At 40.8% G+C, this 27,204-nt stretch overlaps 1 protein-coding gene across 1 annotated transcript in view; it reads right to left on the bottom strand.

The window, feature by feature from the left end:
- Positions 1 to 16,444: 16,444 nt before the first annotated feature.
- Positions 16,445 to 27,204, bottom strand: part of MREG (melanoregulin) — a 68,277-nt gene continuing 57,517 nt past the window's right edge. Inside the window, exons 3-5 of the mRNA XM_065927668.1 lie at positions 20,915 to 21,005; positions 19,657 to 19,820; positions 16,445 to 18,403 (exon numbers count right to left, since the gene is read on the bottom strand). Of these exons, the coding sequence (XP_065783740.1) occupies positions 18,269 to 18,403; positions 19,657 to 19,820; positions 20,915 to 21,005 (390 nt within the window). The 3' untranslated portion in view covers positions 16,445 to 18,268. The remainder of the gene's footprint in view (positions 18,404 to 19,656; positions 19,821 to 20,914; positions 21,006 to 27,204) is intronic.

Below are 27,204 nucleotides of genomic sequence, written 5' to 3'. Positions count from 1 at the left end.
TTCAAAAGAGATATGCAAGCCCAGCCGGCAGAAATCGAACTGAAGAGTCCCATCCTAGAAATACTTCTTGGAAACAGAACTGGGTGTGAATGGGACTGTACCAAGAATTAGCTGCATCAATCTGCGGAGTTCCCTAGCCTCTCTGATCTTCAATTTCACTATCTATAAAATGTACATGGGGACTTCCCTGGTGGTCCAGTACTTAAGAATCCACCTTCCATTGCAGGGGATGCAAGTAGGGAATTAAGATCCCACAGGTTGCAGGGCAACTAAGCCCATGAACCACAACAAAGACCCAATGCAGCCAAAATAGAAATTAATTAATTAATCAAAATTTAGAAAGGCAAGGAGTCACAACATTTGCCAAAAAAAGTAGAATTGTAAAACCTACCTATGAGGAAGATGAAGTAGATAATTATGTAAAGTTTGGTGGTTTTTAAAGTGATGAGATAGTTGGTGGGGTTTGCTCTACTAGTCTTTCTACAAAACTTTTTTAAAGTGAAAAGTTTGGAGGGTTGTAGTGAAAAACCAGTAATGGAGACAGTAAAAGGATAAGTGGTTGCCAGGTCTTAGGGAAAAGGGAAGAATGAATCCTCAGAAGAAGGAGGATTTTTAGGGCAGTGAAAATATTGTGTATGACATCGTAATGGTAAATGCATGTCATGATGCATTTGTCCAAACCCATAAACTGCACAACACCAGCAGGGAATCCTCATGTAAACTACAGACTTTGGGTGATAATGACATGGCAGGGTAGGTTCAACAGTGGTAGCAAAGGTACTGCTCTGGTGAGAGCTGTTGACGATGTGGGAGGCTGTGTGTGGTGGGGAGGAAAGAGCATGTGGGAAACCTCTGCCCCTTCTGCTCTATTTTTCTGATGACCCTAAAACTGCTCCAAAAACTAAAACCTATAAAAAGAAAAAAAAAATGCCACCAACAACGTAGTCTGCCCCATAATTAATGCAACCATTAAGCAGATATTTTATTATAATATTCAAATAAATTCCAAAGGTGGAAACAATCTAGTACATCAGAGAACTAGATAAAGAAACAAGGAGGATTGGGGCTTCCCTGGTGGTTCAGTTGTAAAGAATCCTCCTGCCAATGCAGGAGACTCAGGTTCGAACCCTGATCCAGGAAGATCCCACATAGCATGGAACAGCTAAGCCTATGTGCCACAACTACTGAGTCTGTGCTCCAGAGTCTGGGAGCCACAACTATTGAAGCCCTGATATCTTAGAACCGGTGCTCTGCAACAAGAGAAGCCAGTGCAATGAGAAACCCTCGTACTGCAACTAGAGAAACACCCATGAAGCAACAAAGACCCAAGACAGCCAAAAAAAAAAAATTCCTAAATAAATAAATATTAAAGAAAAAAAGAAACAAGTAGACTTGAGGGGAAGTGGAGTGTTTTCCTCATCAGCAACTGTTGGTACACCCTGAAGAAGGAAATGGCAACCCAATCCAGTATTCCTTGCCTGGAAAATACTACGAACAGAAAAGCCTGTAAGACTGTGGCGTGAAAAGAGTGAGCTGCAACTGAGCACACAGACATGCATCTCAACATGATAAAAAAAAAAAAAAAAAGTGTCTAAAAAGCCTACAGCGAACATCATTCAACGGTGAATATCTGAAAACTTTTCTCCTAAGATCAGGAGCAGAGCAAAGATGCCTACTCTCACCATTACTATTCAACATATTATTCCCATATCCCGTATATTATGAGATTCCTAGTCAGATCAATCAGGCAGGAAAAAATTATACAGGCATTCAAATTGGAAATAAAGAATAAAATTAACTCTTGAAAAAAAGAAACTGATACAAAAAGGATCTTATTTACAAACCCCAAGTGTGAGCTAATTGACATTCATGCATCTACGTCTCTCCATTTTCTGCCAATTGTCAAATGTTCTGTAGAAAAAAGACCACCTCTGGAATTTATTAAGAGAAAAAAAACCCTCTAAATCAGTCATTAAAAGAGAGGAAAATTAACAGTACGTTGCATATTTACTCAGGCTTTTTTTTTCTTTAGTTGCATCTCCTGATAGAGACCAGAGAAAAACCCGATGTTAACAGACAACAGAGTGAGTCAACAGCGACATCTAGTGTTCAATTAGATTTTTTCAACAAAGCCTTTGAACAGCGACGGGACGATCAAACCTGTTACTTTTAACCAACCAACCAACGGAGATCACTGAGAGGCACTCACCTGAGTATTTACGGTGCTGTTTCTACAGACGTTCACAGGGAAAGCACGCAGGTTGTGCTAATTCCAGAGATACCCAACAGCTGGAAGCCTTGGAGCACACCTGGAGCTAAGGAGTTGGTTCATCCTTCAGCCTTCCCTGTTTGTATTCAAAGACAGAATGATAAGAGAGTCCCAGAGGTAAGAGCCCAGGGCCATTGCTTAACAGACTTTAGGAAATAATCTTGGTTTTCCATTAACTTTTCCTTGCCATCTTGAACTTCTCAATGAATAGCAAATTCTGAGGGGAACCATTAAACCTACTGCATTCTATAAATAAGAGGTTTTATTTTATCTAGGCAGGCAGTGGTTTTCCTCTTTTTCCACGTTTTTTGAAATATAATTGACATCCAGTACTGCATAAGTTTAAGGTGTACAACATAATGATTGACTTACATACGTTATGAAATGATTACCACCATAGGTTTAGTGCACATCTCATAAAGATACATTAAAGAAATAGAAAAAATATTTTTCCTTGTGATGAGGCCCGTGATTTTCAATATTTTTTTAACTAACAGTGGAACCATTTCCGAGAAAAATGAAATATTTGGAATGGCAATTTACAAAGAATAGATAAATTAGGTAAAATAACCCTTAACCCTTAAAATAATCTTAACCCTTAAAATGTGGCTGTCCCTTTGACCACCTAGGGTATCACCAATCTTTGTGGTAAAATTACGCTCCCTCCCACCCCTTCTGCCTCTGCAAAGCCACAGCCAACACGCTAAGACTCTGACCATTGCTGTAGAAGGCATCGACCTTGCAGGCAGAGCTGGTGCCAACACTGCAGACACCTCCCAGTGTCCCATGGGGGGCACAGAAAATAGCTTGTGTAGCTTTTTCTCTATTTTTTGCATCTTCTCACTTTATAATTCAGAGACGAGGCCAGAGTGAGAAAGGAGAAGGAAAATGGCAGTGGCAAACCTAGCAAGGCTCAGAGTGCCTCTCCTCCATCATTAACCCTTTGTTCTCGAAGCAAACTCTGCCTCTTGACTCTCTCATCCCTCAGAATGCAAGCTTCCCTCCTTCATTCTCTCCACTAATATTAACTTAATATCTTCCATATGCCAGCCATCCTATTAGGCTCAAGGAATAGATCAATGAGCAAAGATAGATGTGGTGCCCACCAGCGTTGTGGGGCTAGCATTTTATGGAGCAGGCAGCCACCCACTTATCACATAGCCAAATTCAAGATGATGCCTGGGCTAAGAACCATGGAGGAAAAGTGCATGTTGTCCTAACAGGATGTTTTACAGTGGGTTCTATGTTGATCTCTAGGATCGGGGAATACTGTGTTGTTGAATTCGAATTGAACTGAAACATGAAGATCTAAAGAATGAATGGAAGTTAGGCGCAGTAACAAGCTGAGAGGGAGATGCCTGCAGGGAGCTGGAGAATGTTCCAAATAAAGAACACTATACGCTCAGGCTAAGAGGGAAGAGAGAGCAAAGGAGTCTGTGCTATTAGAAGGAGGCCACTGTAGCCAGCCTGAAGAGTGAAGCTGAAAAGCAAGCAAGGTACAAAACTGCAGAACCTCACGGACATGGTTAGGAGTTTGAACTTTTTCCAAAGGATGTTGCTTTAAGCACAGAGGACATGAACCTCTTTGCATTTTTCAGAAAGTCACTTTGCGATGGAAGAATCAAAAGAAAGGATGAGAAAGGGTATGAACTATTTGTAGAATATAAATACATTGTTGGTGGCATCTCCGGGAAGCAGGTACTGCTGAGTGCCCACCTACCAGCCACCCTCCCCTTCTTGTTCACTCACAGGATTATGATTTTATTCAAAGTGCCCAGTTAAAATTACTCACCTTCTCAGATTCCCTTGTATTCCTGGCTGGCCCAGTGACCCAGTTCTAGACAATCCCATTTTATAAGCAGAACTCTTAGAGTGACAGGCACAGATGACATGCCCATTTTTCCTTTGCTCTTGTACCTTCTGCTTCCCGGATATAGATGCTAACTCTGGAGGTAGCAGCCCTCTTGGAGCCCTGAGGATTAAAGTCATAGTTAAGGATGAAGAGCTGGAAGTAAGCTATAGCTGACTCAGTTGATCCATGGACTGCCCCACCCCAGACTTTTTTGTTGCATAATGCAAATAAGACTTTCTGTGTAGGGTTCTCTGTAACTCACAGTTGGGGAATTAGGTTAAAAAAGGGGGTGGGGTGGCAGGGAATGAGAATAAGGTATGGACTTTAGTAGATAATAATGTATCAGTACTAGTTCACAAGATGTGATGAATGTACCATACATCAGATGTTAATAAAATAGGAAAAATGGGAGTGGGATATATGGAAACTTTCTGTACTATCTTTACAATTTTCCTATCAATCTAAAATTATTCTAGGGCTCCCCTGTTGGCTCAGTGGTGAAGAATCTGCCAGCCAATGTCAGAGACACAGGTTCGATCCCTGATCCGGGAAGATTCCACATACCGCGACGCACCTAAGCCCGTCCACCACATCTAATGAGCCTGTGCTCGAGAGCCTGTGTGCCCTCACCACTGAAGCCCGCATGCCCTAGAGCCTGGACTCCACAGCAAGAGAAGCCACTCCAGTGAGGAGCCCGCATGCTGCAACTAGAGAGTGGCCCCCACTCGCTGCAACTAGAGAAAAGCCCTTATGGCAATGAACACCCAGCACAGTCAGAAATAAATAAATATTAAAAATAAATAAATAAAACTGTTCTAAAGTTAAAAGTACATTAAATGAATATTCCCAGTCTCCATGCCAATCCTACAGAATCACACTATCATGAGTGGAATTCAACTACCTTTGTACTTAACAAGACCCTCAAGTTTGAAAAGTACTAGTTTAGGCCGAATCTGAGATCCCTGCTACATTTGAGAGGCAAGACCCTATAGGCCACCTCCTTGGCTGCCACAAAGAAAGATGCAGTCCCTTCCACACACGGGGATATTCTGGATACCCTAAGTAAACGTTCAGCTTCTAGAACAATGCTGGCAATTCCTTTTTTGTGTGTATTTTATTAACATCAAGTGCCTTTAGATAGAAGGCATGAGTTCAGTGTTTTGCTCCCAGATTGAATATGAACCTCTGCCATAATGATGCTAATAGTTACCCCTAATAAAACATCTAGGCGGCAGTTTTGTGCTTCTATGATTAGTAAAGCAAGCATTTGGAGATTTAATTTTTCTTACTTCTTGGCTCCCACTCTTACCTCCATAATCTCTTGGAATAAGAGTAATAAAGCCAATATTTATAAAGATTTTCCACGACTCTGTGGAAATTTTTCAACAGGCTTGAAAGAGCAAAATAATTACTTTCTGTAATGGATTGCTGACGTGAGTATACAGAAATGCAGTCATTCATTAGTTGAATTCAGATGTATCAGGATCAAATTATATTGCAAACTGTAGCAACACATGCAACAATAGAAGAGGAAGGCGGCATGGTGAAATGGAAAGGAAATTAAACCAGGGGTCAGAGGTCTAAGTAGTAGATGGCGGTGCTGTACTGGCTAGCTGTGTGCTTTTGCAGAAGCAATCTGGACTCAATTTCACATCAACAAAATGAGCAGTTTGGAATGGACAACTTTAAAGACCCTTCTGAACTCTGAAATTTTGAGTATGACCTCCCAAAACCAAGAGTTAGTCTGACGCCTAATAACAGAAATAAAACCTGCATTTATAAACTCAAAATAATTCATAATAATTCAGAAACCAATCACAAAATATAGGTGTCAAACTTCAGCTGTCTTAATCCTTGAGAATTACATCCCACACAATAAAGAGACACAGCCAATATCAAAGCCTGTTTAAAGATGGCTTTCAATTCATTTTGCCACTATTATGGATGCTGCCATGTGAGACAGTGAAACCACCCAGAATGAAAGCTGAAAACAAGGAGAGAAAAGAAAAGCCCATAAAACAGATGTTTTAAACATGAACCAGGTGTTGATGTTTATTTATGCCTTGCTTTATAGCTTGACATTGTTACAATTTCAAAACAGGAGTTCACCCTGTAGACAGAGGGCAACAGAAGCAAATAGACCAATAACAAAAGAAATAGAAGTGGTAAAGAAGCATATGGAATAATGCTCACTCTAATAAACAGACAAGCAAATTAAATCAACAAGGAGGTACCGTTATTTTTCTTTGCCAATTTTTTCTTGGTATATCTCTGAATGATGACAACGATATGCTGAAACTATATTCTCAAGCATCATTGCTGGAAAAAGCATAAATTGTTACAAACTTTTTGGAAAATATTTAATGATGTATATCAAATAGGATTTAGGTATTCCTGTTCTGATTCTGTAATTCCACTAAGAACACAGAAGAAAGCAATGCGCATGAAGATGTTTGTTGTAGAGAAAAATTGCAAACAACCACTACATGTCCAAAAATAGATGAAAGATTGTAAAATTGCTTCAGCCAGTCAGTTCAGTCACTCAGGCATGTCCGACTCTTTGTGATCCCATGATCTGCAGCAAACCAGGTCTCCCTGCCCATCACTAACTCCCGGAGTATACCCAAGCCCATGTCCATTGAGTCAGTGATGCCATCCAACCATCTCATCCTCTGTTGTCCCCTTCGCTTCCTGCCCTCAATCTTCCCCAGCATCAGGGTCTTTTCAAATTAGTCGGCTTTTCACATCAGGTGGTCTAAGTATTGGAGTTTCAGCTTCAACATCAGTCCTTCCAATGAACATCCAGGACTGATCTCCTTTAGGATGAACTGGTTTGATCTCCTTGCAGTCTAAGGGACTCTCAAATGTCTTCTCCAACAACACAGTTCAAAAGCATCAATTCTTCAGTGCTCAGCTTTCTTTATAGTCCAACTCTCACATCCACACATGACCGATGGAAAAATCATAGCCTTGAATAGATGGACCTTTGTTGACAAAGTAATGTCTCTGATTTTTACTATGCTATCTAGGCTGTTCATAACTTTCCTTCCAAGGAGCGAGTGTCTTTTAATTTCATGGCTGCAATCACCAACTACAGTGATTTTGGAGCCCAAAAAGATAAAGTCAGCCACCGTTTCCCCATCTATTTGCCATGAAGTGATGGGGCCAGATGCCATGATCTTAGTTTTCTTAATGTTGAACTTTAAGCCAACTTTTCCATTCTCCTCTTTCACTTTCATCAAGAGGTTCTTTAGTTCTTCTTCACTGTCTGCCATAAGGGTGGTGTTGTCTGCATATCTGAAGTTATTGATATTTCTCCCAGCAATCTTGATTCCAGCTTGTGCTTCATCCAGCCCAGCATTTCTCATGATATACTCTGTATGTAAGTTAAATAAGCAGGGTGACAATATACAGCCTTGACCTACTCCTTTTCCTATTTGGAACCAGTCTGTTGTTCCATGTCCAGTTCTAACGGTTGCTTCCTGACCTGCATACTTTCTCAAGAGGCAGGTCAGGTGGTCTGGTATTCCCATCTCTTTCAGACCTTTCCACAGTTTATTGTGACCCACAGAGTCAAAGGCTTTGGCATAGTCAATCAAGCTGAAATAGATATTTCTCTGGAATTCTCTTGCTTTTTTGATGATACAGCAGATGTTGGCAATTTGATGTCTGGTTCCTCTGCCTTTCTAAAACCAGCTTGAACATCTGGAAGTTCACGGTTCACGTATTGCTGAAGCCTGGCTTGCAGAATCAGGAATGGCAGCTGCGCAGCACAGGAGCTGCCCCACTGCCAAGGTCAGGAGCGGTGACCGAGGGGAGCTGCCCCACGCCCAAGGTCAGGAGCGGTGACCGAGGGGAGCTGCCCCACGCCCAAGGTCAGGAGCAGCAGCTTCGCTTTGCTGGAGCAGCTGTGAAGAGATACCCCACGTCCAAAGTAAGAGAAACCCAGGTAAGACGGTAGGCACCGAAACCACAATCACAGACAACTAGCCCATCTGATCGCAGGACCACAGCCTTGTCTAACTCAATGAAACTAAGCCATGCCGTGTGGGGCCACCCAGGAGAGATGGGTCATGGTGGAGAGGTCTGACGGAATGTGGTCCACTGGAGAAGGGAATAGCAAACCACTCCAGTATTCTTGCCTTGAGAACCCCATGAACAGTAAAATTGCTTACGTCTACTGAATATGCAGCTTTGTAAAAATGATGCTTTCAGAAGGTACTTAGTAACAGAAAATATTTATGATCTGTGAAATGTGTTAAGCTGTCCATTCATATACATACATCTTTGGCTTACATGATGTTTTTAAATTTTAAACTTAGTAACCGTATTTTAAGATGGATAAAATTTACATAAAAATCATGCTTGTTTGGATCTTGCCAAAAAATCAGAATAACAAACAGAACTGAGCCCTTATTCAATGACAACAATCATTTGAAGCTAAGGAGTAGCTGTTCCTTTTCCTTTTTTTAGGTAAGAAGTGGATTTATTTAGAGAGAAACAGTCTACAGGGTGTGTGTGGGCTGTCTCAGGAGACTAGAGACTGTATTTCCTTTAGAGTAAAGTAAAAAGTGAATATCACTCAGTCGTGTGTGACTCTTTTGAGACCCCATGGACTGTAACCCACCAGGTTCCTCTGTCCATGGAATTCTTCAGGCAAGAATACTGGAGTGGCTTGCCATTCCCTTCTTTAGGGGGTCTTCCCTGACCCGGGGATCGAACCCAGGTCTCCTACATTGCGGACAGATTCTTCAGTGTCTGAGCCACCAGGCAAGTGCTGCTTCAGAGTTAGGAACACATAACTCTCCTTGATCCACAGTCCCTACGCAGTTACCCCTGGAAGCATTTGTGCTCATTCAGTTCAGTTCAGTTCAGTTCAGTCACTCAGTCGTGTCTGACTCTTTGCGACCCCATGAATCGCAGCACGCCAAGCCTCCCTGTCCATCACCAACTCCCAGAGTTTACTCAAACTCATGTCCATCGAGTGGGTGATGCCATCCAGCCATCTCATCCTCTGTGGTCCCCTTCTGCTCCTGCCCCCAACCCCTCCCAGCATCAGGGTCTTTTCCAATGAGTCAGCTCTTCGCATGAGGTGGCCAAAGTATTGGAGTTTCAGCTTCAGCATCAGTCCTTCCAGTGAAAACCCAGGACTGATCTCCTTTAGGGTGGCCTGGGTGCTCATTACCCCTGACCTAAATTTAATAGGACAGAAAATAACTACATACAAATTTCAAATATGCCCATAAAAAATGAACCAGGGCTTCCCGAGTGGTCCAATGGTTGGGAATCTGTCTTGCAATGCAAGGGACACTAGTTTGATCCAGGAAAATCCCACACATCTCAGAGCAACTAAGCCCTAGTCTCACAACTACTGAGCCCATGTGCAGCAACCATCGAAGCCCAAGAACCTAAGAGACTGCTCCACAGCAAGAGAGGCCACCACAATAAGAAGCCTGCACACCACAATGAAGAGTAGCCCTAGGTCGCAGCAACTAGAGAAAACCCATGTGAAGCAACAAAGACCCATCACACTCAAAAAGTAACATAAATAAGTAAAAAAAGTTTTTCTAAGTGAACCCTCCCACAATGTTTTGAATAGTCACATTAGAATTTGAGTATCATGGTTTTGTTTTTTTACTATTTACTTTTATATTTTTTATGTAAAAATATTTTACCTTTATTTTACTATTACTTCTATATTTTTAAGAGATAGTAGAAGTTGAGTTAAATCACTGTAACCTCTCAACAGACGTCCAGTCTGTGAGTAAATATCAGTGATCTCCAGCAATTACGAGAAAATGAAGGCTGTATGGGTCTTGTCTCCCACCACTTGCAACCTAGCGAAAGCAGATCTTAGCCCAAATTCTTCTAAAGAAACAACACTCATTAACCAGGAATTATGAGCAGCTTCCTGTAATCCCAAAGAAATCTCCCTTTGTTCTTTTCTTAGCACCCACAATATTGAAATAAACATTTGAAAGACACTTGCGTGAAAGTTTCATTCTTAGGCAGACACAACAACATTCCAGTAACAAAGTAGAACAGCTTGGTATGAGGACTTGGAAGTAGGCAGACAAAGGACAGAAAGGTGCTCTGCTCCTCAGCATTGCTGGTTATAATGGATTCTTTTCTCATTATTATTAATTAATTTTAATTGCAGTATGGTTGCTTTACAATGTCATGTCAGCTCCTACTGCACAACAAAATGAATCAGCTGTGTGTATACATGCATCCCTTCACTTTTGGATTTCCTCCCATTTAATAAGACACCACAGTGCGTTATGTAGAGCTCCCTCTACTGTAGAGTATGCTCTCGTCAGCTGTCTATTTTATACACAGTATCAGTAGTGTATTTGTGTATATATGTCCTCTTCCTGCAAAGAGGATAGAGGTCAGTCAGTCTTTCTGGCTAACCATTTATCTTGAGTGGTTTCATAATCCATAAGTGGAAAATCATTTCTTAAATGGAAAATCATTCCTAACACTCTTTATGCAACTTGATGAACTTTCTGGTTTAAATTTTGATAAAGATGATTGAAATGAGTAAACAACCCTATTGGAAAGTAGTTTCCTGATTAGGATACTTCAAATGCTAAATACATGTCTCCAAGATATATGATAAAAAGTTTACTTACACATTTCACACTATTAATGTGGGAGAATTTTTTAAAGTAAATTGCTACCTAAAAACTACTGCTGTTAGTTTTTGAAAGAGTACTGACCTATATGTCTGGGCTTTATTTAGCTCTTATAAATCTCATAATTTTATTTTTGTTCTTTTTATAATATATAATATAGAAATATATTCATATGTACACATACATATGTACAAAAGACTGCTCTTTATAAATTTAACATGACTAAATACTTAGAATAGAGATGAGTAGCAAAACTAGATAAATCTTATTTAGTTATTAAATGATTAAAGGATGAGAATCAGGTTAAGATTACAGAAAACCATACAGGGTTCTAAACACATCTGATAAGGAAGTTGAAAATTGAAATCCCATATGTCCAGTTGTAGGCTGTCAAAGAAAAATATAGAATAATACTCTGAAAGCTAATAATAACACTCTTTGAAACATTGTAAAAGAAAGTTCAAAGTGGCTGGCCATTGTCACTCTGTACACAGTAATGATTTAGAAATTATGAGTTATGCTCCTTTCAATGCAACTTAAACAGATTTTCTGTGTAAGAAATCACTGGCAAGAAATCACAAAAACTAGTTTCTGAGGCTGTCAATGCAGTCCTTTCCCAGAAGTTACTGACTTTAATGTCTTAGGTAAGGAAAAGGTAACTTTTATGATGGTCGTTAAAAATGATTCAACCAGGCTTCCCTGGTGGCCCAGTGGTTAAGGATTCATCCACCTTGCAATGCAGGACACACTGCTTACATCCCTAGTCTGGGAAGATCCCATGTGCAGATAAGCCCATTCCACGCTACTAAGCCCCTGCTCTAGAGCCAGAGCGCTGCAACGACTGGGTCCATGCACCTAAAGTCGGTGCTCCACGAGAGAAGCCACTGCAATGAGAAGCCCTCACAGTGCAACCAGAGACAATCCCAGGCCCAGCAACGAAGGCTCAGCACAGCCGGAATAAATAAATAATTTAGCCATTTATGTTAAATGAATTTACAAATAACCACCTAATTAACCTTTTAAAAAACAATGCCTTAATACCAAGGATAGATACCTGTTTAAATCATTTTAATGACTCATAATGAAATAGTATGTATTTCAATAGATAAATGCTCCAGTATAGTTCCACTAAAATTAACGTAGAATCACTATGAATGTGCTAGGTACAACTGCAGACTTGCATATTGTATTGTTGACTCAGATACTGTCAGAATACGGTTTCCTGAGAAAAAGATTCTGAAATGGAGATTGGCCTGCAAGAAGTTTGCAAGCAAATATGTACAGCAGAGTTGGGAAAATTGTTACTGAAATGTTGTGGCAACAAAAGGCTCCATCAATCTAGTGGGGAGCTCCAGAGCGAGGATAACCCTTCCCACCCCTGCACCAGCTAACTCATCTATAGAGGCAGGATGGGCTGAATGGGGGGACGACCTTGGACAAGGCAGCTCTAACTGGCTGATGGCAATTGCTATAGAGAGACCTGGCTGAGATCTCAGACACCAATATCTCAGACACTGCCAGCAGCAGAGGGGATGGATATTTCTGTCCCACAGGGGGCAGACTACAGCATCTCCATGCTGCCTGAACTGCTTGCTTTTCATGGCACGTCCTGGGAGAGGCTCCTCCTGGAATCTGGTGTATTTCTTTTCCTGAAGAAAGGCTAATTGAATGACTTACAGCCCCGCTGCCACAGCTGGTCTCAACGCCACACCAATCCTTACCATCTCTCCCCTCCTAGGTTCCTGAACAGCACTCCTCAAAACTGCCAAGGTCACCAAAAGCAAGAAAGGTCTAAGAGACCATCACAGGCTTCCCTGGTGGCTCAGACGGTAAAGAATCTGCCTGCCGTGCAGTAGACCAGGGTTCGATTCCTGGTTTGGGAGATCCCTGGAGAAGGAAATGGTTATCCACTCCAGTATTCTTGCCTAGGAAATTCCATGGACAGAGGAAACTGGCTTGCTAAGTCCATGGGATCTCAAAGAGTTGGACATGACTAAGCGACTAACACTTTCACTTTCTTTCAAAGGCAATACCATATCCTGGATGGGATCCTGCAAGAGAAAGAGACATTAGGTAAAAACTAAAGTATCTGAATAAACTTGGACTTTAGTTAATAATAATGCACTGATAATGGTTCACTAGATATAACAAATGTACCATTCTAAAGTACTATTATTATTGTTAGCTGGTAATTCATGCCTGACTCTTTGAGACCCCATGGACTGTAGCTCGCCAGGCTCCTCTGTCCACTGGATTATCCAGGCAAGAATACTGGAGTGGGTTGCCATTCCCTACTCCAGATCTTCCTGACCCAGGGATCAAACCCGTGTCTTTTGTGTTTTCTGCATTGCAGGTGGATTCTTTACTGTCTGAGTCACCACGGAAGCCCCAGGTACTATACTATGTTAATAATAATAGAAAATTGACATGAGGCATATGGGAATGCTCTGCACTACCTTTGCAACTTTTCTGTAAATTTAAAACTATTCTAAAATTAAATAACTTATATTGAAAAATAACAGAAAAAAAAATAGATTGCTGTTAGATTTGACCTTACACTTTCATGGGTCTGACAAAAATCCAATTCATGATGAGCAGTTTTTCAAGTAATATGTAATCATCCCCTGAAAATGGCATGACCTCACTCCAGGACTCTTGGAGTCTGTATTGTCATTTTCCTATTGAGCTGTCCATAAATTCCACATGGCATCTTTTTGTCATCACGAACTTTCAATACTGATGGGTCTGCAGGGTCCTAAGCTACACGTGTCAGGCCACTTGGCCACAGCCCGGACCTGCTTGGGAGTGCTTTCCTGCCCTGGACCTCATTCAGAGCTGGCAGCTTTTCACATCATCCAGTTAAATGGGATGAGGGGTAGTTCCAGAAGGCAACACAGAGGCCTACTTAGCATTCTGGTGGCTCCTGAGAGGTGTACAATGAAGTAACTCAACCTTCCTTTTGAGGGGATGTTTCAGCACACTGCAGACCGCTGGACCCCTAAGAACTGCAATAAGGTGACAGGCTCCTGAGACTTTGTAGAATTTCTCTCTCATCCTCTGAACTGTCTTTCTTCAAGGCCTCTGGTGCATTTTCCACTTTGCATTTATCAGATCTAATGTTACCAATTTATCTAATTTTACCATTTATCTAATGTTACCATATAATAACCAAAGTGATACTCTGCAGAATCCAGAGGGTCCAGATCCTTTTTAGTATAACAAAGGGTAGGAGAGTCTTAGCTCTGGAGCAATAACAGAAATGCATACTGTTGTCTGTCTCAAGTGAATGCAATTTCTGACTTTCCTTTCTGATGGGTATGGAGAGAATGCATCTGCCAGATCAATACCCACATTGTAGATGAGACTTGTTAATTTACTCTCACCAAGATCCCACATCTAGCTCAGTAGCTGCAATTAAGGCTTCTACTTAGTTGAATTTTCAATAACTCACTTTCATTCTCCAATGTCTATCTGGTTTCAGGGTCAGAGTGGTGAATTCAACGGAATTATAATTAGGACCGACACTCCTGCATCCTTTAGGTCTTTAAGGTTGCTAATCTCTGTTGTCTTTCTGAAATCCAATGTTAATTTGGGTTTACTATCTTGGCCAGGGAGTGAAGCAGTTTCAGAGTCTTCTACTTAGCTTTCTCAGTAGGTTGGTTTTTAACCCATAGGCCAAAAAACAAATGTTGGTTCTGCCAAGTCCCAAGTATGTTCCGTCCAGGAATTTAATCTGGAACTGGGGAGGTGACCAGTGGGTAGATCCAGGAACTCAACTGACTGACTGTGAGTTAGAGGTGGGGTCAGAAGTGAAGTCGCTCAGTCGTGTCCGAATCTTTGCAACCCATGGACTGTAGCCTACCAGGCTCCTCTGTCCATGGGATTTTCTAGGCAAGAATACTGGAATGGGTTGCCATTTCCTTCTCCAGGAGATCTTCCCAACCAAGGGACTGAACCCAGGTCTCCCGCACTGTAGGCAGGCGCTTTACCCCCTGAGCCACCAGGGAAGTGGGGTAGGACTCCATTCATTATCTGCGTTCCATGTGCCCCACTCTAAACCGCACACTGTAATGATTCTCTTGCCCCTGGGTATCTACGTCCACTTGGACCTTGTGTCCCCAGTCGGCAGTGTGTCTGTGTAGACTCCTTTCCCTAGTGTAGTTATCCCAGTAAATAAGCACAGGTCCTTTTGAGGGAGGACTAGGGGAAGCATTGCCATGTCCCCTTGCAGTGGTGTTTCAAAGTTTTCCTTCTCAGAGATCCAGTCTTTCTTTCAGTACGTAGTTTCTGGGTCTGGAAAACAGTCCAAGTCTGGAAAGCTGGCAAGAGATGGTAACTTTTTATTAAACTGGCTGTATCTGTGTCCTGCTTATCTCTTGATCATCCATCCTTGAGATCTTTTAATCTTTTTCTTAATATTCATACATTTTTGGCTGTGCTGGGTCTTCGTTGCTATGCAAGGGCTTTATCTAGTCACAGTTAAGTGGAGGCTACTCCCTAGCTGGCGGCATGAGGCTTCTCACTGCAGTGGCCTCTCTTGTTGCGGAGCTCGAGGTCCAGGGTGCATGAGCTTCAGTAGTTACGGCTCTCGGGTTCAACTGCCCTGTGGCACGTGGGGATTTTCCGGGACCGGGGGTCAAACTGGTGTCCCTTGCACTGCAAGCTGGATTCTTAGCCTTGTCCTTGAGATCTTTTGATGGTAAAGTGTGAAGAGTATTCTTATTGGCTACCCATCTATTTTGCCCCTAGAGAGGCCATGTTCCCTCAGCCATCGCCAAATCTCTCTACAGGTACTCTTCAGATCTGGTCACTCATATTATAATTGTGCCCATTTGGCTTCTGACGGTGAAGCCCTGCCACTGGGCCCCTCTTCTTCCATCCCCATTGCTACCAGTGAGCTCATTTCTGGAACAGCCCGTCCTAAGGGATACACCAAGCTTTCAGTGATGTTAGTGACTCCTCACCAAAGCATCCTTTATCACTTTGGTCGGTGTGTCCACTCTGCCTTCCTGGGGACCCTTTAAGGAAACAGAAATACTTTTTATTGGTTGTAATTATATTCATGGAATAGGAAATCTCGCGTTCTATCTGCTAAATGACAGCCCCCCTCCCCGTTCTTGCTGCTGAGTCACTGCAGTCGTGTCCGCCTCTGCAACCATGTGGAGTGCAGCCTGTCAGGCTCCTCTGTCCATGGGATGCTCCAGGCAAGAGGACTAGAGTGGGTTGCCATGCCCTCCTCCAGAGGATCTTCCTGAGCCAGGGATGGAACCCAGGTCTCCTGCATTGCAGGCAGATTCTTTACCGCTGAGGCACCAGGGAAGTCCCCACCCCCTCGCTTCCTTGGTGCATGTTAAAATAAATAACTATTAATATAAAATTTTCCATCCACCTACCACTTGAAACTGTCCTGCATACACACATGAACCGCTGGATCCTGTTCCTGCTGAGTACCTTGTGACTTCTGAAGTGGTCACTTCCGTCACCCTCAAGCCCCTCTCACGTACTTCTCAATGGACCTGAGCACAGATTGGCCCCTTGACTGGCTTTAGAACGACCAGAGGTCCTTAAGCCCATCTCTCTCAGCCTCTTTACCTTTAAAGGGATTATGGAAAGAATATCTGCTTCCTCCTTACTCTCAGAAATAGAACACACATGCAACTGAAAAGTAAATATAGAAACCTTTTAATTCTTTGCAATGAAAGTTTCCTGGATAATTCCATGAGTTTTTATAATCATAGAGACAGTTTTAACCTTACTTATTCATTACCAAAAATAGACTATGGTTACAATTTATTCTCTATTTCTATAGATGCAAACAATCTTCTCTATTTTGACATCAAAAAAGGGAGAAAGACAAAACACAAATTCCATGGACAAGGATGAAACCAGTATGATCTTCAAATGTATTTTGTTAATTTATTGTTTCTTTTTGGTTTTGTTTGTTTGTCTCACTGTATGTTTATCTTGCAAGAGCCTACAGAAATGAGAGAAAATATCTGCAGGCTAATTTTAAACAACATGAGAGAGGTATTAAGAACTAAACAAAATAAAAATGTATTATTTATTTTAAAAAATACAACTTTTTGTTTACTTATTCAACTATGAAAATTTTTCCTGAAACATGTTAGTTAATTGGTCTGCAACGCATTCACAAATGGATAACATGGATCTCCTCTAACAAATATTTTAAACAAAGTATTCACTACCTAAAGAGCGAGTTGGGGTAGGGAAATCTTCAAGTCACAATCCCCTGCACAGACTACATACAAGTTACTTTTAAACTTGAAGTTATAAAAGCAAAATCTGTAAAAGTAAGAACATACTATTATTTTCAGCAATCTACTGATAAACCTGAAAAGCTCTTTTCAATACAATGAACCCTGATTTCATGGCAAGCTCCTTGCTTAAGGGGCTATTAACTTTTGAAGCTGAGCTGCTCCACCTGTGGCAAACTGTATTGACAGAAATGCTCCATTCTGAAAATCATCTTCAGGATGGAAGAAAGTCCAGCAATGACTTTCTTCAATGCAACATGGCCTACAGATTTGCAAATATACATGTGAGGACTCTGGGCAGGTCCAACTCTCAGTCAATAAGCTGGAAACAGGCTAAAGAGAAGAGAAGGCAGTGAAGGTCAAATATCCCCGATAAAATATCAGGCAGGGGCTTGTGGACCAGAGCTGGACACTATGCAAAAACGAGGTAACCAGATATCGCTAATGTTAAAAATTTGAGATGCCTGTACCACAACTGAAGACAGAGCTTTTTACATGGAGTTCTACTTGGGATCATTCCACTTAGGACTCCATCCTGAGCAGCACTCGTAGATATTTCTATCATTTGGTACACCTAAACTTCTGGATATTCTCCAATGGATGTTCCAAACACCTCCAAGGTTCTGTAGGTGCTCCAAAATCAAGGAAGGTCACATCATGTCTGGTAGTGTTTTGGTGTTAGCCTGTATTATATAACAGTTATTTAAAAATTGGTAATCCATATTTGGGCTCAATGATGGCTCCAGTAATCTTATTTTATTAACTGGAATATCCCATTCTCCTAATAGGATCAGTGGTCAAAGCTCATTATACAACCAAAACCAAAATGGGGGCTGCTGCTGCTGCTAAGTCGCTTCAGTCATGTCCGACTCTGTGCAACCCCATAGACAGCACTAGGTTCCTCTGTCCCTGGGATTCTCCAGGCAAGAATACTGGAGTGGGCTGCCATTTCCTTATAAAAATGGGGGCAAAAGAATCTAATCACCCATGATAAAACAGCCCACTGAACAACTCTTTGATGCAAGATCACCAGGATGTTTCAATGCAACCTCAACATTTCATAGAGTTTCATGATGACCAGCTATCCAAACTCTTAGGTTTTAGGAGGATTCAAAATCCTTTTTCTCTTAGCTAGCTCTCTTCTTGCTCATTCTCGTTTGCACACATTTGCCCAACTTTGGTTGGTTGTTGAGGTCCAGTGGAAGAATTTCCATTCTGCCTCGAAGCTTCTCCTTTAGGGACTTGGAAAAGGAAAGTAGTGCAGTTCTTTCCGGCCATCTGCCAGGCATGGGACCCCAGCCTTCTTGGGGTAAGTTCGACTGGCAATTTTAAAGAACTCTTCTGCAGCATCAAGTGCAATGAGACGGTCCTGCCAAAAAAATTAAAAACAAAATTGTTGTCAAAATGGAAACAAAGCCATGTCTGTGGCAAAATTCATCTAAAAGCACATCCATCTAGAAATAACAATGAGTGAGTAAAACATTTATTAAATATTTCTCAACAAATTTAGAGACACTCCTTAATCACTTACATTCTCAGGAAACATTCCCCTGCTCTTAGAGTCTTTTCAAATCATTTTTCAATCTTAGGCTGTATACCCACTATTACTCACATCTCTTTGATCTAAAAACAGTTCAAAAAGCTGACTGCAAAACAAAATTGGCTGAAAAATACAGACTCTTGAACTACAACCCAAGTCTCAACTGGTCTAAGCATATTCCAGAAACATGAATTTTAAAAGCCCTCCAAATGATTACGATGTGTTGGCCACTGGACACCGAGGCATAAGATGTCAGCACCATTTGCCACACCTCATACCATGGTGAATTCATGGGGTCAGAATGATGAGTAAGTATATGGACTAACAGAGAAGCAAAAATTTAAAGCAAAATCAGGAACCTAAATGTCCATCAACAGAGGACTGGATAAAGAAGGTGCGGTACATCTATACAATGGAATATTACTCAGCCATAAAAAGGAACAAAATTGGATCATTTGCAGAGATGTGGATGGACCAAAAGGCCTGTCATTCAGAGGGAAGTAAGTCAGAAAGAGAGAAACAAATATTATATATGAATGGATATATGTGGAATCTAGAAAAATGGTACAGATGATCTTATTTGCAAAACAGAAATAGAGACAAAGATACAGAAAACAAATGTATGGACACCAACAAGAGGGAAAGGGGAGTGAGTGGGATGAATTGGCAGGCTGAGATTGACGTATATACACTATTGATACTATTCATAAAATAGATTAACTAATAAGGACCTATGGTATAGCTCAGGAAACTCGACTCAGTGTTCTACCAACACAACATTTTAAAGCAACTACGTGAGATAAGCTGCTTCATTCGTGTCTGACTCTGTGCAACCCTATGGACTATAGCCTGCCAGGTTCCTCTGCCCATGGGATTCTCCAGGCGAGAATACTGAAGTGTGTTGCCATTCCCTTCTCCAGGGGATCTTCCCAACCCAAGGATAGAATCTGGTCTCTGAAATCTTCTGGATGGCAGGCGGATTCTTTACCATCTGAGACACCCTCCAAGAGGACAAAAGCATCTATACTCTAATAAAAATTAATTTTTAAAAATTACAAAAAAATAAGCAGATGGACACTTACCATAACAAAGAGATATCTCTCGGAGAGCTCCCAACTGGTTGGGAATATACTGGTCTCTTCAGCCAGTCTCAGCAGTATTTCCCGAGCTTTTCTTGTGTTTTTAGAATCACTGATGGTGCTAAGTTTTGTCACTGCCAACAAAGAGTCTGCTTCTCTTTGAAAACCTGTGTAAAGAAATTAAACCGTCATGTGAAGCAGTCACGAGGAGACAACAGACCTGCGGGGTGAGGGGACCCGTCGATGGCTTTGGAGCAAATGCGAGAAAACTGAAGCCCACTCCCTTTGCTGCCCTGCAGCTCAGTGAGGTTGGTTGGGTCTTTAATCAAAATGCTTTTGCAGTTTCTTCGTATCAAATTTTCTTTGTTACTTTTCCCTCCAAGTTAAGCCTCTGCTACTCACCTACTGACTGCCTGCCACCCCCTTTTGGAAACCCTCCTCCCCTTCCCCACCTCCTCCCCTGTCCCCAGAATTCCTACTTGCCCCCTCAACCTGCAAAATGGTCATCTTCAGGTCCACACTCCTCCAAGCCCAGATTCCCTCTGCCACGGCAATATTGTTGGTTGGCTAAATTACTTGTACAAAAGTCTAAAAGACTCATAGATTTAATACAAGCATAATATAAGTAACAGGGGACAGCAACTTGGTACCCACATTTGCAAAGTTATAATGCCAAGGTGTAATGTTCTCTTTCAAAAAAGGACTGAGGACTTCAAAATTGATAAATTCTTTTTTTTTTGAATATGAAAACAAGCTTCTTTATCATGTGAGGGCCATATTTACTGAATTACAACCCTGGCAGAGTTAAGAAAAATCAATACCCAGTAGCTACTCTAATACCACAGGTATTTGCTGCCTCTCTTACAAATAATATTTCTCCCAATCTGCTCTATCTTATAAATCTATGAGTAATTGGCAAATCACTCCATTTAAATCAATCAATGTACAGTGCGCCCCAATTCAATGATCTTGATTGAATGAATGTCCCATATGATTTCACTGCCCTGTGCTACTTGATACTGAAGAAAGATGGGGTAACACATGGCAAAATACGTCCTCAAGACAAGGGTTGATGATAACAGAACATCAGATGTGTATGCCGGAGGATACAGAGAGGATGGCATTGGGAAAACAATTAGTACACAGTAGCCTTAATCAGTCAGTTATTGACATTCCTTTTATAAAAACCAGGCTGGAGAAAGTAAAGAGGAATAACCACAACTGTTATTTTTGCCATTTTATAATCACTTTTTAGACTCACCTAAATCTTCTAAAATGCGTTTCCATCTACTTCTCACTTCCCTTCGAATCTGCCGCAGGGTGTAGATATCATAATTGAGTTTTTGCCACTCCTGTAGGAAAAATTAAAGTTCAGTTTTATTTTTACACTTTGGCCTAAATCTCTATCTAATTCCCAAAGTTAACTTGTTAATGCGTGTGGTTCTCCTCTTCACTAATCTTCAAGGCATATCCCAAAAGGAAGAAGGAGTTGGGTGAGATGAAGTCAGCAGGAATACATCACCTCCATGTCTGGAATATCATGTACCAGGTAACACATCTCAGAAACTATCCTAAGTAACCTCTTCACATTATCTAATTTCCCAACTACAGTGATAGCACCTATAAAGTGGGGATAACAACAGTGAATATTCCATTTAAGAATGTTATAAAGATTGAAGGTATAAAAAAACTTTTATATATAAAATATCTGAACACGTTTATATATAAAATACCTGCACACAGTATTACTAAAGACTTTTTACAGATAAATAAACTGACACCCAGAAAGTTTGCCTAGCTAATACAATATCATCCAGCTAATAGGTACTGGAATTGGTATTTGAACCCAGGTCTGACTCAGAAGTTTCTGAGAAAAAATGACACCCAAAGAATTTGTATCTTCCTTTGCTATCAGAATACAGTGGAGGTGGGAACCCCAAGTTTCTTGATTTCCAGCCAATGTTTCCTTTATCGTATTACAGCATTGCTCTTTCATTTATATTTCCAAGACAGGATAAATTTCCAAGCACTCAGCAGAACTATTAAAAGGTTATCTTTCTGAATACTTCAACCTTATGGGTAGTAGTTCATCATTGGTGTTGTTCAGTCACTGAGTCATATCTGACTCTTTGCAACCCCATGAACGCCAGGCATCCCTGTCCTTCACCATCTCCCGGAGCTTGCTCAAACTCATGTCCATTGAGTCGGTGGTGCCATCCAACCATCTCATCCTCTGTCATCCCCTTCTTCTGCTGCTGTCAATCTTTCCCAGCATCAGGGTCTTTTCTAATGAACCGGCTCTACGCATCAGGTGGCCAAAATATTGAGCTTCAGCTCCTCAAACAGAACTTAAATCTTTCAGGAACATTAGAATCTTTACTGAGCTACGGATTTCTTTTAAACACCATGGAAATTTGTTTTCAAGGAGCCTTATCTATATGGAAAATTCATTTTATAGAGTATATCTTCTCTGCTTTGCAAGAAATTAGTCACACAATTATGCTAAAGTACAGCTTAAAAGAGCATCATTCTAAATGCTCAAGTTGAGACTCAGATTATATGGTATTTTGACTCCTCTAACTGAAAACGTTTTCAGTGTTGCCAGGCTTGCCTTGCTCATCCCTAATCAACTTTCATGACTGGTTAAGAGAAATCAATTTAGCTGCCATTCCCAAACATTTATAGACACCACTCTAAGAAAGAAAAACTAGCAGAATAAAGCAGATTTGGTTATGACTGCATTTTAAATCTTATATCTGAAGGTACCAAGCCATCAGAATGTCATGGATTTCACAAACTATAGTTCACAACAGCCAAAACATGGAAACAACCTAAACGGCCATCGACGGACGGACGGATAAAGATGATGCGGTGCATGTGTACAACAGAATGCTACTCAGCCATAAAAGAGAATGAAATAACACCATGTGCAGCAACATGGATGGACCTAGAGACTATCATACTAAACTAAGTGAAATAAGTCAGAAAGAAAGACAAATACTCTCTGGTATCACTTATATATGAAATCTAAAATATGACACAAATGAACCTACCTATGGAACAGAAACAGAATTGTGGACACAGAGAATAGACTGGTGGTTGCCAAGGAGAGGGGAGCGGGAAGGGATGGATCAGGAGTCTGGGGTTAGCAGATGCAAACTGGTATACACAGAATGGCTGAACAAGGTCTTACTGTATAGCACCGGGAACTATATTCAATATTTTGTGATAAACCATAATAGAAAAGAATATGAAAAGGAATGTATAGATATATAATGAATGAACTGCTTTGCTGTACTGCAGAAATTAACACAACATTGTAAATCAACTGTACTTGAATAAAACTGGTTTAAAAGGTCATGAATTTCAGCTGTTTTTCATTAGTCAGGAAGTGGTGAGTCTGAATCCTCTTGCCTGGTCCTCTGTTTTTGATCAAAGGTGTGAATGCACATGCATATGCATGAGTGTGGAGGGACTGGAGTCAGGGAGAAGCCTGCGACACAGGAGGGCAACGTTAGCTGGGTCATCTCAGAAATGTGCAGTCCACACCGTGTCCTGAGCACCATGTTAAAGCGCTCCTATCCAACGCCCTACAGACCATCTAAGTATTCAGTACAGCGCTGCCATTTTCACCGGATGTGTCATTCAGTATACACAGCATCTTGGAAAAAAGCGCAGAGGGTTTGAATTCCAGTTCCATTCTCACTAAGAGCCTAACTTTGGGCAGGTTCATAAAGTGACGCAGCATGTCACTGGCCTAATCTGCAGTATGGGATAATAATACTGCCTTTCCCTCGGGCTTATTATGAGGATCAAATGCTTTAATGCAAGCCCTGAAAACAGAGATTGGTGCACATTCTCCTCCAGGCACAGCTAAGAAACAATATTCCAAGACTCGGGATGATTTCCATTACAAGGACTGAGGGTATTATACATGGCATGAGGCAGTACCTTATCAGCGAGGACCTTCAGAAAAATCACTTCTCTGTTCTTGACATCAGGTAGGATTTTGCTTTCCCCCAAAATTATTTCACTGTTCTGAACACTGAATTTTTATAACTGATCGGTTTCCATGCTTTCCTGAAAACGTTAGAATCCTATCATGGAAAATATACAGAATCTTGAAAACATTTTTGAACTATCAGAAATTTTTACTACTTTTTATATCTTTTTTTTTTCTCTTTTCTAGATTGTGCTCTCTCATTGTAGTTTCATGTGAGTTAACTTAAGTCCTTTATGATTTAAAAAAAGATTATAAATATATAAAAGATTACACAGAGCAGCGCTGTGCTTATTATTCTCAATGAAACTGACCCTCCTTGCTGGACTAAATGACAAGTGATCAGAGTCCTATTCATGCTTGATAGAGACCCACCCAATCAATTCGCAAGTAAGACACTTTATACATTCACATAACCTTAAATTATCTAACAAGCCACTAGGTGGCTTCATTACCTTGCAATGGAAAGTCTCTGCTAATTTTTCTTTAGCTCCTTGGGCTTACAGTGAGAACTTCTGTCCTGAATTAAGTGTAGCCAAATCTCTCTTTTTCAGACACACATTCATCATTGGGTAATCCAGGCTTCAGAATTTTTTTTTTAATCTTTCTTTTCTTGCTGTCTATCTGTCGATTATTTTGCTATTCCTAAACACTAACAATTAATGTTACACAAATTCATTCCATTTCACTGTCTGTTCTTCTGATAAACTGTCAAGGAGAAGCAACAATGCAACATTTTTAAATCTGCTGAGGATGGATGCATGTGATAAGTGCCTGCTAAGATTAACAGAATGAAACTGCACATTTCATAAATCCACATTATCCACTGTCTTCTTTTGATACAATAGTCATGGATAATCATATATGAAAGCATCTGAAAGCTCTGAGCAAAACTTCAAGCTCTAAAACCAGAAGTAACTTGGGCAGAGTTTTAACAAAGAACTGGTTTTTGAAAAAATAAATGATTAGAGGGGATTTGAATTTCTTTTTAACATATGATCCCAAAGAACAGAATCTATATGTAGCAAATAAGAAACGGTGATGAACAAAACCTTACCCAGAACTAAGGAAACTAACTCACTTATTCTTTAGTATTAGAGAAAACAAGGCTTATGATATCCTTCTACATTATAAAAATTGCACCAGTTTTCTTCAGATAAACAACTTGAAAATAACAAGTCAAATATTCTTCACAAGTGACCTGACACTCAAATTTACTAGACATCAAAAGCTAAACTCTTATTTTCTAAAACAATCTTTGTTTACTCATAATTTCTGAAGTAATGCAATGGGGTCATTGTGATGCCGTGGCCTGAAAGTTAAACAATGATTACATTAGCAGAGGTGTAATAAAAAAAAAATCATGCAAATTTAATTTCACAAGATATCTGGGAACCAAGTCAAACCCCAAAACGTCTGACAAAGAGCAACTGAAGCTACTTAGCTGAATCCTTGAGGTTTTTCTCCTCTCTATCAGATTAGAGCTGCTAGAGAGGAAGGCTGAGGTCAAACATGAAAAGCAGAGCGAAGCGCAATCGGCTTCCACGGATTGCAGGAGCCAGCTCTCCTGCAGCTTTTCCATCCCACGGGCTGGCCTTGACCTTGAGCTCTGATTCAAGATCCAGGGGTCATTTTCTCATACATAAAATTAAACCATTTTATTCACACTTATTCTGTGTTATTGTGAGGTTGTGGATACACGGCACGGTTAAAATATACTTCTTACTTCTTCCTGGAGATTTGTACATTTAAAGAAATGAACTCTAACAATAGATGACATAAACTTTAAAATCATCTTATACTTTTAGGAGCAACCTCAAAAGAGATCAATTTATTTTTAATTATACAAATAATAGAAACACAAAGAAATAAAAATTCAAAGAGAACAGAGGGCATAAAATGAAAACTTGCTGCATCTACTTGACTTGAGCTGGGTTATGTGACCATCCTTGAGCCAATGGGATATGCTGATTGGTTTATGTTATTGGATTTCAAGCCAAGCACCCCTTCAAAGGATTCTGACTTTGTTGCTCTGAGAGGTGGGTCCCATGCACAGATATTTTAAAATAGTTTCTTATTGGTTCTAATATCTTGTTTGAGCTGTGGTGCTGGAGAAGACTCTTAAGCAAGGAGATCAAACCCGTCAAAATCAGTACTGAATATCCACTGGAAGGACTGATGCTGAAGCTGAAACTCCAATACTTTGGCCACCTGATGCAAAGAACTGACTCACTGGAAAAGACCTTGATGCTGGGAAAGATTGAAGGCAGGAGGAGAAGGGGATGACAGAGGATGAGATGGTTGGATGGTATCACCAACTCGATGGACATAAGTTTGAGCAAGCTCTGGGAATTGGTGATGGACAGGGAAGCCTGGCGTGCTGCAGTCCATGGGGTCACAAAGAGTCGGACACGACTGAACGACTGAACTGAACTGAATCAGTGTTCACTCTTAGAACTGAGAATGTAACTGTTCTCTCCAAAGGAAATTTGGGACAAACTTGATAGATTGATGAGAGAAGGGGAAAACAGGTCTTGGAGAAGCAAACATCAAGTATCTGCTTGTGGCAGACAGATCAGCTACCCCAGGGTCTGCATTATGTCTTTCTTTTCTGCTACTGGAACCCAGATTTTATTTGGGGCTGCAATGTGCCAGTCCCAGGGAACAGATCATGATCTGTGCAAATGCTAGTGAGAATCTGTGTCCCTACTTGTTCTCCTCCCTTGCAATGAGAGAGAGAGAAAAATGGAAGAGCTATATCGCCCCAAGTATCCACATGTATCATACACTGTGAACATCCCTATGGGAATTCCCACTTCAACTCAACATCCACACTAAAAGAAGACTCCATACCACTGTGGCTATAATAACATTAAACATCTAACTCAAGGAAGTACAAGGTGCAGAGCAGTCAAACACTTTTACTTGCAAGTGACAGCTTTTTGATAAAATGAATTCTTTGAACATTTGTAACTGCTATCTCTTTCCTTTCAACTTTCACCAGTTCGGATCATCTTATGCTACTTTCTATTCAAAATGGAGTTTCCAAAAGATATTAAAAGAAAAATACTGACTGCTTCTCCCATTTCATTTTCTTTCTTGCAGGTAAATAAGTAAGAAAAAGACATGTGATGTATGGGAGTGGGGGAATATCTGGATTTTAACAAGCCTCTAACAAATTCTCTCGTGCTTGCTTTTCACAGAGAAACGAGAAGTGGACAACACAGACTAGGGTAGTCTTCCAGCTACTGAAGAGCATTCAAAGCTGTTGATGTCAGCCTGGAGGAAGGTTTTTAGTGACACAGGAAAGGGCTTGGTTTCTGAGCCTAGTCATCATTTTCATCAGGTACTGCATGGGGTCAAAGGTCACAAAAATAGCAGAGATGACTAACAGAGGGAATGTAAGAATCAAGGCTTGAAACCTGTAACAAATAAAGCCTATGATATAAAATCAACAAGTTGAAATTTATTAGCAGCAGTTCATGCAAAAGACACGTCCCTGCATCTGGTCCTTTGACTATGTTGACTTTTTTCAACCTAAGAGTTGGGTG

This window comes from Muntiacus reevesi, chromosome 3 (genome assembly GCF_963930625.1).
Source record: "Muntiacus reevesi chromosome 3, mMunRee1.1, whole genome shotgun sequence".
Taxonomy (NCBI): domain Eukaryota; kingdom Metazoa; phylum Chordata; class Mammalia; order Artiodactyla; family Cervidae; genus Muntiacus; species Muntiacus reevesi.
Note: the sequence above shows the minus strand (reverse complement) of the source record. Positions and strands in the feature narration are given on the sequence as shown.